The 13,292-nt window shown below is 33.6% G+C and overlaps 1 protein-coding gene and 1 long non-coding RNA gene across 6 annotated transcripts; one reads left to right on the top strand and one right to left on the bottom strand.

The window, feature by feature from the left end:
- Window positions 1-790: 790 nt before the first annotated feature.
- On the top strand, window positions 791-4,476 carry LOC113768670 (formyltetrahydrofolate deformylase 2, mitochondrial-like). 5 transcript variants are annotated; one of them, XM_027313120.1, is made up of 6 exons: window positions 791-997; window positions 1,182-1,259; window positions 1,385-1,497; window positions 1,683-1,763; window positions 2,207-2,342; window positions 4,159-4,476. In XM_027313120.1, the coding sequence occupies exons 2-5, from the start codon at window positions 1,194-1,196 to the stop codon at window positions 2,283-2,285; spliced, it is 339 nt and encodes a 112-aa protein (XP_027168921.1). In that variant the 5' UTR covers window positions 791-997; window positions 1,182-1,193; the 3' UTR covers window positions 2,286-2,342; window positions 4,159-4,476. The 5 variants fall into 5 exon arrangements, 3 of the variants coding, with proteins under 3 accessions (XP_027168921.1, XP_027168922.1, XP_027168920.1); XM_027313121.1 differs by lacking the exon at window positions 4,159-4,476 and adding an exon at window positions 2,604-2,672 and having other exon boundaries at window positions 2,235-2,342; XM_027313119.1 differs by lacking the exon at window positions 4,159-4,476 and adding an exon at window positions 2,604-2,672.
- A 527-nt stretch (window positions 4,477-5,003) lies between these two features.
- Window positions 5,004-7,997, bottom strand: LOC113768839. The gene is made up of 2 exons (XR_003468149.1): window positions 7,590-7,997; window positions 5,004-5,317 (listed from the first exon to the last, which is right to left on the bottom strand). It is a non-coding gene; the product is annotated as an uncharacterized LOC113768839 (long non-coding RNA).
- Window positions 7,998-13,292: the final 5,295 nt, after the last annotated feature.

Genomic DNA, 13,292 nt, shown 5'->3' with positions numbered 1-13,292 from the left:
CGTTAGGGAACCTTTCTTCATCTTGGTGAATATTTAAATGCTTTACAGGTAAGTAGTGTAGTTTTATTTTTTTTCCTCATTTTTAATGATATCCTTTGCTTTTGGTAGTGCTCAGTAATGTAGGTGCAACTATACGTTCAGATTAAACAGACAAGAATTTGGAAATTTAGGTAACATCAAAATAACTGTTATGTGATAGAGCAATTAAACAATTAGGTTTCTTGACTGCACACTTCTATTTGAATCTAAATGTTTTACTGTTTGCTTTTGCCTTTTGATTTGCCTACTTGATGCTGTTTACAATTTTCAAAGGGTGTTAAATTTAGTGGATCTGTAAAATGAAGAATGACAGCGTTTAATGGAACACCTTGCAGTTTTGTAGTTAATGATGCCAAAAAAAAAAGAAAATTTTCACCCTCTCCCCCCATGACATGCTTCTGTTTGGCAGAATTTCTAGAAAAAGAATGAGAAGGTCAAGTTCAAGTGCCAAGGGGAAAAAAGGAGGAAAATTACAAAATGAGAATCTTTGTCGCAATGGTGAAATGACTAGGTTACCTTTTGTACAATAGAAGTTACCTTTTTTTTTTGTTTTTTTTTTGGGGGGAAGGTAGTTTCCAACTCTTATATACCAGTATGTACCAATACATATGCATTTTACACATGGCTGCCCCTCTTGGTTTGTCAATTTAAGTTTCCTTTTTTTTTAGCCAAAAAGGTATTCCATGACTTTGATATCGTTCAAGTGTTTCTTCTCTGTTTAACATATTCTTAATCTTGGGATTTTACAGAAATGTGCGATAATGTTGGACAGCCTGGGATGCCAAGACAGCCACCTAACTCACAGCCAAATCCATTTGGGAGTTCCTTCTTTGCAGGATTGTCTTTTGCTTATCAGCTTTTGTATCTACTAGATGCTACTGGGTTCTACTCTTTAGGATTACACGTTCTTGGGATTCATGTTTGTCGAGCTACAGGGCAGGAGCTGGACTTATTCTAGGTATGTGTCATGTGGACTGATCTATTAGATCTACTGTCGTTCTTCTTGTCTGTGGACTATCTTTCCTATCTATTTCAGTTTACAACTTGGTAATCTATACTTATATAGGATCTTGCATGGAAATTCATGCATATTTCCAAACCATTAATGTTGATAAAAAATATTTATTCTTAATGATCTATAGAGGCCCTTCAAAATGGAGTCTCTTGATGAATCTACCTCTTCCTCCATCAGCCATGGTATTCATGTCTTCCATTGCCCAGTGAGTAACGGTATCATTAATGACATTGAAATGGTTTTTCATTTTTTAGTTGGATTAGGCCAAATGAGGTATAAAGATGGAATTTTTAATTCTTTGATTTTGTTTTCGGTGTGTGAAAATTGCAGGATGAGTTGGGAATAGTTGCAAAGCTATCAGAATGTATTGCTTCAATAGGTGGAAACATTCTCAATGCTGATGTTTTTGTGCCCGAGGACAAGAATGTGTTTTACTCTAGAAGGTCTATTGCACTGCCTTGCACTTTGTTTCTTGGTACATTTTTCTATGGCAAGTTAATAAGTTGGTTTTGTCCTTTCTTCTTATTCTTTTCCGGATTATCTGGCTTATGTTTGAGGTACTGTGAAGTAGATTTAGGCCAGATGTTAAGAGTTATGGTCCCTTTTGTGATTTATTCTTCAATGGCAGATATGGTTATTCTTCAATGGCAGATATCGTAATGATTGCTGTTGGTGTTCATCTAAATGATTTTGGGTTTACAATCATAAGGTCAATAGAGTGAGATATCTTCCCAGCATCTTTCAAAGACTTGGTTGATTGACATTTAGAATTCTAGAATATTTTTTTGTTTCTTCATGTCATCTACCATTTTGATCTTCAGTTCAAATGTCTTTTACGTTAAAACAACAGAGTAGAACATTGGAATCACTGCATTTGCTGCTTCTAATGTTTTTTTGGTTGTCATGCGCTTGTGCTTTGACATACCAGAGTAGCATTATTCAATTACACATTGCAATGGCTGTATTTCAAAACTTCAGTTGATTTCTACAGGTTCTTTCTGGAAACTTCTTAAAAAGTTATGGAAAGCTGTTATTAATATTCATCATGGCTTATTACCTTCTTTCAAGGGTGGTCATCAAGCTAATCAAGTTTTTTTTTAAGCCTTTTTGAAATGCTTGTTTTAATCATTATCCTTTACTTCTTTTTGGTAGATTGAAACCTGGCATTCACAATTTGCAGACATTTGATGCTGGCGTCAAATTAATTGGTGCCAAGTCACTTTGTTACTAAAGAACTTGACTTGGCTAGGTTCAAGACTTGACAAGGTTTATGGGTGCACAATTGCAGGTCTGTTGTCTCTATATATCTCACAGAGTCACAGGCTAACAAATAATTGCTATCATTCATGCTCATTTTAATTCATTTCTGAAGCAGAGACTGGTTTCTTTTTTTTTTCCCGGTGATTATAGTATCTAATAAGAGCATTTCCACACATGTCCTTCCAAGATGTTAGTTGAATTTCATTATTTTACTACTTTTCTAGATGTACAGGCATGCATTTCATAGTGTTCTATTTTTCTTTTTTTTAATTAAGTGTATATTGGATAGGTTGAAGATTACATCTGCAAGTTAGCACAGAGGGGAACGACAACACTCAGAATGGTGTTTCGTGTGACTCGGGGTATGGCATAGTTTAAAATTGTTACTTGTTGGGGAAAAAACCAACATCATCTTCATTGTTGCATTTCTATTCTTGTTGTTAAAGCTTTTATAATAACATAGGGATTTTTTTGGGCTAGGAGAACTTGCACATGAGATTACTCTCTACCATCAAGAAAGCAAGAAGCTCTCTCCCAATTGGAAATAGTATGCCCTGTCATCCCTCGTTCTCCCTGTCATTTTTTCTTTTGCAAGCGTGTTTTTTCTCTAAATATCTCTCTGGTTATTTGGTGGAGAAAATGCAACATAGGTTGTCAGTTTATGAGTACGCCTTGTTTTGCAACCTAAGCATATTATTAGGCTATAGTGTTCCCTGTCACTGTTTGGTAGACTATATTTATATACTTGTCAAAAAAAAAAGATAATCTATTCTGTTTAAATTCCCATGAAGATTGGACACCGCAGGCAATCATTTTGAAATACTTGATGATGATCTCTTTCTCTCACGTCAAATAGCGATTTTTGGATATTCTATTCTTCTACTTATTCCAGACATACAAACATTGAGATCTCAAGACAGCACTTAATTAGACTAATAAGTTGTAGTGAGTCAATTGTTTTTCTAATATCCTTGTTTTCGATTCGTCTGGCGATTCTTCCCCTGAATCTTCTTATGTTGTTTCTGTTATTTGTTTAGTTGCATGATACTCCCTTGTGTAAAGACTTGCGTGACGAGTTTCATGTTGTTGCCTGTGGTGCTCAGTTACAATTCTTGATAAATTGTTATTTTTCTTTTTTCTTTGTTTTTATCTATTTTAGTAATTAATTTGTGATTGACAAGCTAGCCTTGCTTTGCAGTTTCTACTGAATTATACAACTGCGCCTAAAATTCTTCCTTTTTTACTCAGTAAAAAGTTCTTATCTTTTCAGGTTGGCATATTGACTGGTAGCAGGCGAGTCATTAATCTCTCTTGGGGCCAAGCGAGGTTTGATTCCTCTTGTTGTACCTGTCAGAAAACACCTCAGGTGTGAATAAGGCTTGTGTTTGAGTTAAAAAGTAAAAAAAAAAATAATATTGATTTGAGACCAATATTCTATCTTTACACATTGCTTGTTGTGTATAGGTTCTGTAACTACTTTGCTGCGATGGCCTACTGCCCCAACTGGGTAAACTAATTCAAATCTTCTTAGTTGAGATGTTCTTCTTAGATTGTTTGATCTCAATTTGTAGCATCCTCAGGATGGAGATGCCTGTGATACAAGTACAGAAGCACAGGATATGGCTTTTAGCCAAGAATGTAAGTCTTAAGATGTTACGCATCCTCAATTGGGGAAAGTATGTTGCTTTACATTGTTATTATCGTATTCATTACCTTTAAGATTGCATATATTGTACTTCCCTTCATTTGCTTTGTTATCTGCATTGTGTTGTTTTAGTTCACATATCTCTTTCACCTTTTGGCAGCGTGTGCTTCAGTGTGTTTACACCTTCTGTTGTTTACAGGTTGCTTTGGATGAAGCAGCTTTCTTGTTGGATTTGGCTTTCTGTGGAAGGCACCTGGGATGACAATTTGGACCGGATTGCTGAATGTTATCAGGAAGCTGGTCTCCATGAAATTGCCAAATTTGTGCTATACAGAAATTGTACTGAAGTTGATTTTGGCATATGCTTATCTTGCTTTCATGTACATTTCCAATTTTGTAATCTACTGCCACCTAAAATTCTGGAATTACGTCTGAAGATGATATTTTGGATTATGTTGTGACATTGACTATAACATTCAATTGAATTCAAGACCAAGTTTCTGTGCCTTCCCAATCACCTGCACAAGCAGGCCTTTAGCTCTGCGCTGCCAAAATCCTAAAATCGCTTATAGAGAGCATTCTCTCTCTCTCTCTCCAATGACCAACTTAAGATTTGAATACTCTCTTCGATGAATGCTCTATCCTTGTAAGTTCTATATGTTGAACATGGATGATCTAGATTATTCCTCCTCTCAAAATTGTTGTATTCTTGGTATAATACAAAAATTTAATTCTAATTCAATTGAAATGTATTCTTTTGAATTTATATACAATAGAAGAAACAAAGAGGCATCCACCATCTCTCTCACATAGATATGCAAGGCACAAATCACACTGTAGTATTCTAGCCAAAAAAAATTAAGCCAATTTTCACTGTTACTGGATTCCGCACTTCAGTTTTAGCATTAGTTCACAGCTTCTTTAGCAATCCTCCACTTCCCTTTTCTTACTGGGAACGATAGCCAAAGAACCAATCTCAGCTTATCCTTTGAATAATTAACACCATTTGACCTTGCCACTTTCTCTGGACGTTCGATTGTCCAATTCGGGCCAAAGGTGGAATAGCTATTACGCTCTAGAATAATTTCCTTGGTTTTAGGAGGCTTGAGATCCTTGGTCTCATATTTGTCTTCAGCTAGCATTTTATTTAGAAGAGATGACCGCTGGCGAGTTTTATTCTCAGAAGTTGTCATGGTGGCAACAACAGGATAGTTTATCAAAAAGGGCCTTAACAAAAAGAGCAGCCTTTATGGGTGAAACCAATGCCTTTAACTACTTCCCATTCCTACAATCTCCCAGTTTAAGATAGTTTCTTGGCACTCCGCCAGCTTTTCTGAAGCTGCTACAATCTCCCAGTCCTACAAATACAAAGCAACAGAGGAAATTCATGAATCACGATATTTTCCAGTTTATTAGTAGGAGAGAAATGACTGTAAGGGATTATGCCACCATCCATGAATTACGGAAAGATCTCAAAACAGTTCAATAATCTTAGAACTCTTTGTGCCAGCGAGATATTCCTTTATATTTCACAATTTTAAAATTCTTTTATTGTTATCCAATTCAACTGAAGGGGAATTCAAAAACTGTACCCATAGCATTTTAATTTCATTATTCAACTCGGTTAACTCATAGTCAACTAATATGAGAATTCAATCACTCTTTTTTTTCAAGCTGCTATAATCACAATTGGATCAATGTTGCTATATATATAATGAAAATGCCTTCAAATTTAGCTTAGTATTTCCCTTTTGTCCGTGAAGCATAATATATACTTGTGGTCACACTATATATTTCTACACTTCATGAAAGATAGTAAACTTGATTTTCATGTTAAACAAGAAATGGAATGAGATAAAAGAAGAATTTCCCAAGTTCCAGCAAAAGTAGTTCTATATCTCGACAGTACTTTTTCTCTCTTATGAAGTATGATATATTCAAATCATCACATCCTATGCTTATGCACTTCATGAAAAATGCTGAACTTTATTCTCGTGCTAAACGAGCAATAGACTAAGATAGGAGAAAAATTCACCAATTTTTAACTAAAAAAGTATTAACCTTAAATCCTAGCAATACCTCTCTATAAATCTAAATAAATATTCGTACTATTTTTGTGAAACGATTTTGCTGTCTACTTATTCATGTATATTTATGCTTAGCTGTGTACATAAATTATTTACCAACAAACATTTTTGTTCCATGAATCCATATGTTTAAGGGGGCATATTTTATGTTTATCCCAAACCATTTGCAAGTCATGCTTGTCCATGGCGGCCACCTCTTTTGCTGTTATCATATTCAACAAAAAAGGCATTGAAAAATTGTATCCATGGCATTTTAATTTCACTCTTCATCTAACTTAATCCATATTAGGTTACTAAATGCTTCGATAGCCTTTGAGAATAAATTATAGTTCTATATCTTGCTCTATTTTAAAGAGATTCTTTCTACGAAAAGTATTTCCATTGTATATCTTGTTCTGTTCGGCTCCAATCTTCCTAAAAGTACTGTATATTACTACTTCTTTTATGCTCCTGTGTAACCCATATACCCAAAAAAAATTAGTATTAGTAAAAAAAAAAAAACCATTAGTCTCAGCCAATATATCCTCCTCCATTACTTTTCCTTCCTCATTATATGCTTGCCTGGGCATCTTCTCTTTGTATACCACCGCGCACCGCGCGGTATATGCCTCCTAGTTAATATTAATAAGTCGATGTTGTATAACATCTGGGTTGCTTGTTATGATATGTTTTATGTATTTTTTGTTATTGTAAATCGTATTAGACTCTAATATATATAAAGTATAAGAAGCTGTTAGTAAAAAAAAAAAAAAGTGTTTGTAGAATGTTCTTAAAAGAAGAAAGAGAGATCAATGTTTTATATATGGAAATAGCTAAGATATAATTCAGCAGGTGATATATAATGTTCTAATTTTTCAGTCTTTTCTTTGTCGGAATATGGTTGTCATGCAATGACCGATCTTATATATAAGTTACGGAGTCTATCATTTAATTTATTATCACTGGCATTAAAAAAAAAAAAGAAGAAAAGTCAGAGATTGAGAAAGTATAGGGACTATGAATGAATAAATAGATCTTTACAAGTTTTCAGATCTAAGCTGATATGGATTTAGTAAATTTGAACTATTCATTTAATGAAATAATATGACACAATTTAGTAAGATTCAGAGCTGGAAAAGGCAGCATACCTTACTAGTTTATGACATGAAAATTTGTTCAAAGTAAGCTATTTAGACATGCAATGCATATTCACCAAAAAAAATATATAAAAAAAATTGGGAGATTATGGAAGCAGATTCAGAGCTTAATTGTTGTTTACAGAGGTTCCTCTCCATAGGTTAGTAAGATGCATTGGCATTAATTTACACTCCACTAGAAGCCAATGATATTATCATTGGCCACTACGGTATACTATATTTGGTGGCCATGGTTCGCCAAATCGGCCGAGTCCGAGTTGACTCGGCCAAGTCATAACTGGAACGGGAGTCACCGGTACGATACCGACACCCGCATCGCCGTTTCACCGGAATCCGAGTTGACTCGAATTGACTCGGTCGATATTTACCGAGTCAACTCAAATCAATAAGAAATCAGTAAAACTTACCGAGTTTGGCCGAGTCAACTCGCGAGTCAGACAACAAAATCACCCACATGATTTCTTCTTTCTCCCACCGGTTGCCATCCTCATTCCATCACTTCTGCTAGTGCAACCCATCATAATTAGTTGAGGTTTCTTGAGGGTTGTGATTGTAAGACTCGTAATTTCGTTGGGATTGATCCTAATCTTCAGATTGGGAGTACGAACAAGAAGAATTGGAGCAAATTTGGAAGTAAGATGAATCTGTAAAAATTTTCTGGGATTCGGGGTTTTGGAGATTTTTGTGGGTGGTGGTAAACTGGTAATGGTGGTGGAGCTTGAGAAGAGAGGGACAGAGAAATAAAGGGGGAAGGCGGTGGAATGGAAGGACGTTTTCTAGGGATTATGGGAGGCAGTGTGGGTGTGTATGTGGGAATGTGAGGGGATAGAATGGAGTGAGGAGAGAGAGAGAGAGAGATAAACACCCAACAAAAAAAAAAAGAAAAAGAAAAAATTACAGCTAAATCACAGCTCAAAGGCCACCAGATTCTATCTCACTCAGTATGACACAAGCCTCGGAGGACAAGATTGTGCCGCAACTTTTGTACTTGTCAGCAAGTGGTTCTTATACGCTTACCAAAGTTGTGCCGACATGGTGCTTACCAAAATAAAATTAGTAAAAAATTTGTATCCAAAGTGGGAAAGATTGGACAATATAAATAAAATATATATATATGCAGAATAATCTAAAGAAAAATGTTAAGTGCCTATTATTAACATACTTTCTCACATTTTGGTTAGTATAAACATATCTTCATTTGCATTTTTCATTAATCAAAAGACGTACTCCCAAATAAAGAAGATGAGATGTAGAAATTGAGAGGAGGAGGATGTTGGAAAGAAACCAGAGGGGAAAAAGCTTTGCAGGTAAGGATGGCAATGGGGCGGGGCACCCGCTTTCACTCTCCCACCCCATCCCCTCCTGCCACCCACTTTAAAAAATAAATATATAAAATAAATATATGTATATAATTATATATAATATATAATTTAATTAGTTACAAACTTATGACAATGATATTATTAGTTATATATATTATATAATGTATATAAGTATATGTAATATAATTGATATTATCAATTATATTAATAATTATATATGTGTACTAATGCGAATTATTAATTGGTTATACTAAATTTATTAATATATTTATACTAAATTCCTAATTACACTTAATACAATAACATTTTTTTGTAAAAAAAAAAAGCACAAGTACAATAATGAATTAGTGATTGTTTTTGTGCAAAAAGTGAAAACTTAACTACTTTAGTTGTTTCAATTGCGAAATTACAATGAATAATAATTTAGTGATGTATTGATATTTTAGTACTTGATTATTTGATAAAACTTAACTATAATAAAATTATATAACAAAATTTTATTAATTCCGGGGAGGAAACGGGGCGAGGCGGGAATGGGACTGGAGGAGCAGGGAACGGGGACGGGGACGGGGACGGGGCCGGGGAATTCGTAGGCAGCGGGCCGGGGGATGGAGATCCGTTGGCATCCGTTATTTGCAGGCCCACATTTTGGCGACAAAAAATTGACGTATCAGTCTGCAAGTTGCAGGGGACGGTGGCAGTCGGAGGGACGTGTAAAAAAGCAATTAAAAAAATGAATTTGAGGGAAAGCTTTGCTGGAGAGTGGCGATACCGTGACATAGGGAAAGCGTTACCCTCAACAAGATTAGGACGGCGTGATAGCACGCGTATCTGATCTGGAGGCTCATCTTCAATTTTCATGCAAGTTTACTTGAGCTCCTCCTCTCACGTAACATAGGAGTAAGGTAGAATAAATTATTAACGTTAGATAAAAAAATATTTACGAGAAACTGATAAATAAAGGAACGGTTGCCAACACTCACACGTCCGCAAAAGGAAAAAAGAAAAGCAAAAAAAAACCCCAAGGTGGGGGCATTTAATTGAGCGAAAAGGAACAAAAGCATTTCTCTTAAAATAAAGGTTTAAAGTGGAAATGGAAGGGAAGATGAAATATTCATTGCAACAAATAGGTTGTGGGAGTAAAGAAAAAGTCTGAGGCGATTTAAATTTAGTTAAGTGGCGATTTAAATTTGTCGATACTTATATTTGATATGGAAGGAAAACAAAATGGCATGTACGTGTTACGAATGTAATTAGCACAAAGGTAGAAAATTATTGAACTTGTTGTACTAGTATAAATTATGGTGATATATAATACAAGATATTAATGCTAATACATTTTAGTTTTATTTCTAGAAAAAACATAGCTAGAAAATTATAACAGTTGGATTAGTAGGTATGCCTTTTAGATTAGTAGTGTTCTACTTGGCGGTACTCTTAATTACATTTTAGATTACAATAAGGGGAAAAAATATTAAGCAACGAGTGAAAAAAAAGGGTGTAGGAACTATGTTGAAAAGGGCAACGATAAAATATTGGAATCTAATGCGTTATTGAAACATAGGAATTTATTTATTTTTTTTCAATCAAATGAAGCCTTAGTATGAAGGAGGAAATATGAGGATCGTCTTGTCCGAATCAGGGTGCAATGGTCGGAACAAATATTTGTAGATGGTTGTCACTCCAATTGACGTTAAGTATGACGACAATAATCCCGATCAGTATTGAAATTTGTGAAGCTCTACTGTAAATTTGTGCGCAGCAGTGTGCATTAGTGCGCAACTGCATAATCTGCCTCGTTGAAGACTTGAATAGTTTAATATATATCTTTAAGAACTAATCTTGTATATATTGACGATGTATATTTTATGACGATTTGATATATGACACAAAATTTAAAACTTAAAATTTAAATTCAGATTAATTGTCATGTATCCAATATGATTATTGCTTATTGCTTTAGATTTCAATACATGTATTTTTTTTATATTACTTTGCCCTCAATAGAGCTTTTAACGAGCCGAATATTTAGCGTTTAGCCTTTATTCTTATATTATGTGAATAGGAATCAAATTCGATCGAATATTAAACGAGCTACAAATGTTGCTCGAATTTGATTCATAAATTTGTATAAATATCTGAGTTCTAATTCAAGCTCGGCTCATTAAACTAAATGAGTTGAGCTCGAACTAGAGTTTGAATTTGAGTTTTGAAATGATTTAATTTTTTTTGGAAAATTTATTACTTAGAATAACTTTAATTGTATTTCTTTGTTTTAGAAAATAAGCAATGCTAACTTTATGTATAATTACTTTTTTGAGTAAAATATAATATATATAATATATATAATATTAACTATATTTATATTTATATTTATTTATTTTTATAATTGTATATGCGTTGGTAAACTATTCGAATAGTACGTGAATAAGTTTATATTCGACTCGATTATTAAACGAATCTAATATTATATTCGAGTTTGATTTGTTTATTAAACAATCGAACCTTTTTCAAACTCGAATGAACCAACGCGAATATGTTTGTGAACAGTTGGATTTGTTAAAGGTTAGTTCCCAACATGGTTATTGCTTATTAGTTATTTCCATTCATTCCTCCTTTTTTTTTCAAGCTTTTTAATAACAAACTAACTCTAATCTTAAAGATAACAACTCAACGAAACACTATAATACATAGGAAACAAAGGCCTAAACAAAAAATTTCATGTTAGCATCTATACTGATATAGATTGACTTGAATTACATAAAAGTGGGATTATTATTTTAAAACAAACACCAAGTAAGACTTTAAATCTTTCAAGTGTCATCTCAACTTTTCACCAAATCTGTCTCGAGACTCTTCCTCAAAGTCGGAGCATTTCTCTTTGCGCTCTAGAACTTTTCTACTATACATTGAATGGTAGTTATTGATCAATTAAGTTTTACTCGATCTCGTATCCTTTCTGACTTGATATTCCTGCACACAAGCATGAATTGTAATAAATCAAAAATATTATCGCAGGATGCTTTTATAAATTTATTACTCTTATACAAGGTAATTAAACTCGATTCATCCATTAATAAGTGAGTTTAACATTAAGTAAACAATTCAGGATTCAATCTTCCAATTGCCAAAGCATGGATTTTGAATGTGTCAGAATTTAGAATTTCATGTCTCCATTTCTAAGGCATTAGATGAAACTCTCAATTCTTTCATCCTCATAGCCATTATTCTGTCACTATCATTTGATAAATGAATTGGAATGGTAGCGTTTTTGTTCATATTGGCCCTTCATACTCTTCATTAAAGGCATATAATTTACCTCTTTCAATTAAAAACGTCTTAAAATTACTAGAAGTCATAGAAATTAAGCACATAATAATTTCTAACAACTGTTTGGGTTGACAATACGATATGCATAGTTTGCAGATAAACTTGAATTGTACGAATTGAAGTGTAGGACATGTTTTACATATGTGACATAGTAACTGAGGAGATTGCTTTCTAAAAACAACTAACTAGAATGCAATAATTTCGTTTCAATCTTTTGGCATCAAAACCACAAGAACTTATTCTGTAATATGATAATCTGAAATGAAAATTTAAGGGTTTTGAAGAGCATAATATACTTCTTCAAAACTTGATAAAGTATGAAATATAACGAAGGCACGGTGGAGATATCAAAAATAGAAAACTAAAAAAAAAAACAAGAAATTTGGAGTAATTGAACTTGATTTTTTGTTCTTATAGGATTCTGTTGGTGGGATGCCACTCATTTATTTCACCAAAATAATTGAGTTCTAAATTAAAATAAAAAAGAAAAACCAAAAACCATTTTGTGCACGTGCAAAACACTTGCTCTGTTATCAGTTTGACATTTACAAGGTGATGTGGTTGGATTTCATCTCATCCAAACCCACCTGTTTTAAACAGGATTAGCAAGTGTCATTTAGCTCTGTTTTACAACAAAGAACCAACCCAACCAATCTCGAGCTTAAGCTATAGCTAATTTGTCAAAGGAGTATAATCTGGAATATTTTTTTTTTTAATTCGGGCATCTTCAATTAATCATACCAAGTCTTATCGATTGAATATTGTATGTCTTCTAGAGCATGGCTCGCTGAACAAGTATAAAATCTAGTAATGTCGCAGGAAGAAGTCAACCATATTTGCACCACAAATTGTCTGAAAACTGAAAATATCAGTCCACTAGAAATAACTTCTTCCCATAATAGTAACACTCACGTAGGCATATCAATGAGTCATATCTTACCCGAATCAAACCTGCATCCAATATATTTGAATAGGCTTTGGGTTTAGGTTCTCAAATTCAGATCCTACCTAGATTTAAAACTTGTAAAAGAGTCATGAATTTGAATAAGGTTTGATTTTCTATGATTCATACCTAAACACAAATCCAAATCAAACACACACACTCTAATCTAATATTATATGGCCATCGGATCACATACAGTGAGATTTCATGATTGTAAGATTAAATGATACGCTCTTAACTTAAAAAAAAAAAAACACAACTTAAATAGAAATAGTTAATAATAATTTTTCCTTTGAATTCATAATATTGCATTCAACTTCTTGAATGTTGATTTTATTATTTAAAAACAAAAATTAGATGATATTTGTGTCAGCACTCGTTTGTGTTAATTTTTTAGTAAGAGCAGAACTAATTCGGGAAAGCATCTAAATATGGGGACAACAAATGCAAATATGGACATTCACGTAATAAATATGGCTAAAACTGTGCTGTTCTGGTACCAATATCTTTTTTTT

Source organism: Coffea eugenioides, chromosome 4 (assembly GCF_003713205.1).
Source record: "Coffea eugenioides isolate CCC68of chromosome 4, Ceug_1.0, whole genome shotgun sequence".
In the NCBI taxonomy this organism is placed as follows: domain Eukaryota; kingdom Viridiplantae; phylum Streptophyta; class Magnoliopsida; order Gentianales; family Rubiaceae; genus Coffea; species Coffea eugenioides.
This window is presented reverse-complemented; position numbering and strand designations above follow the sequence as displayed.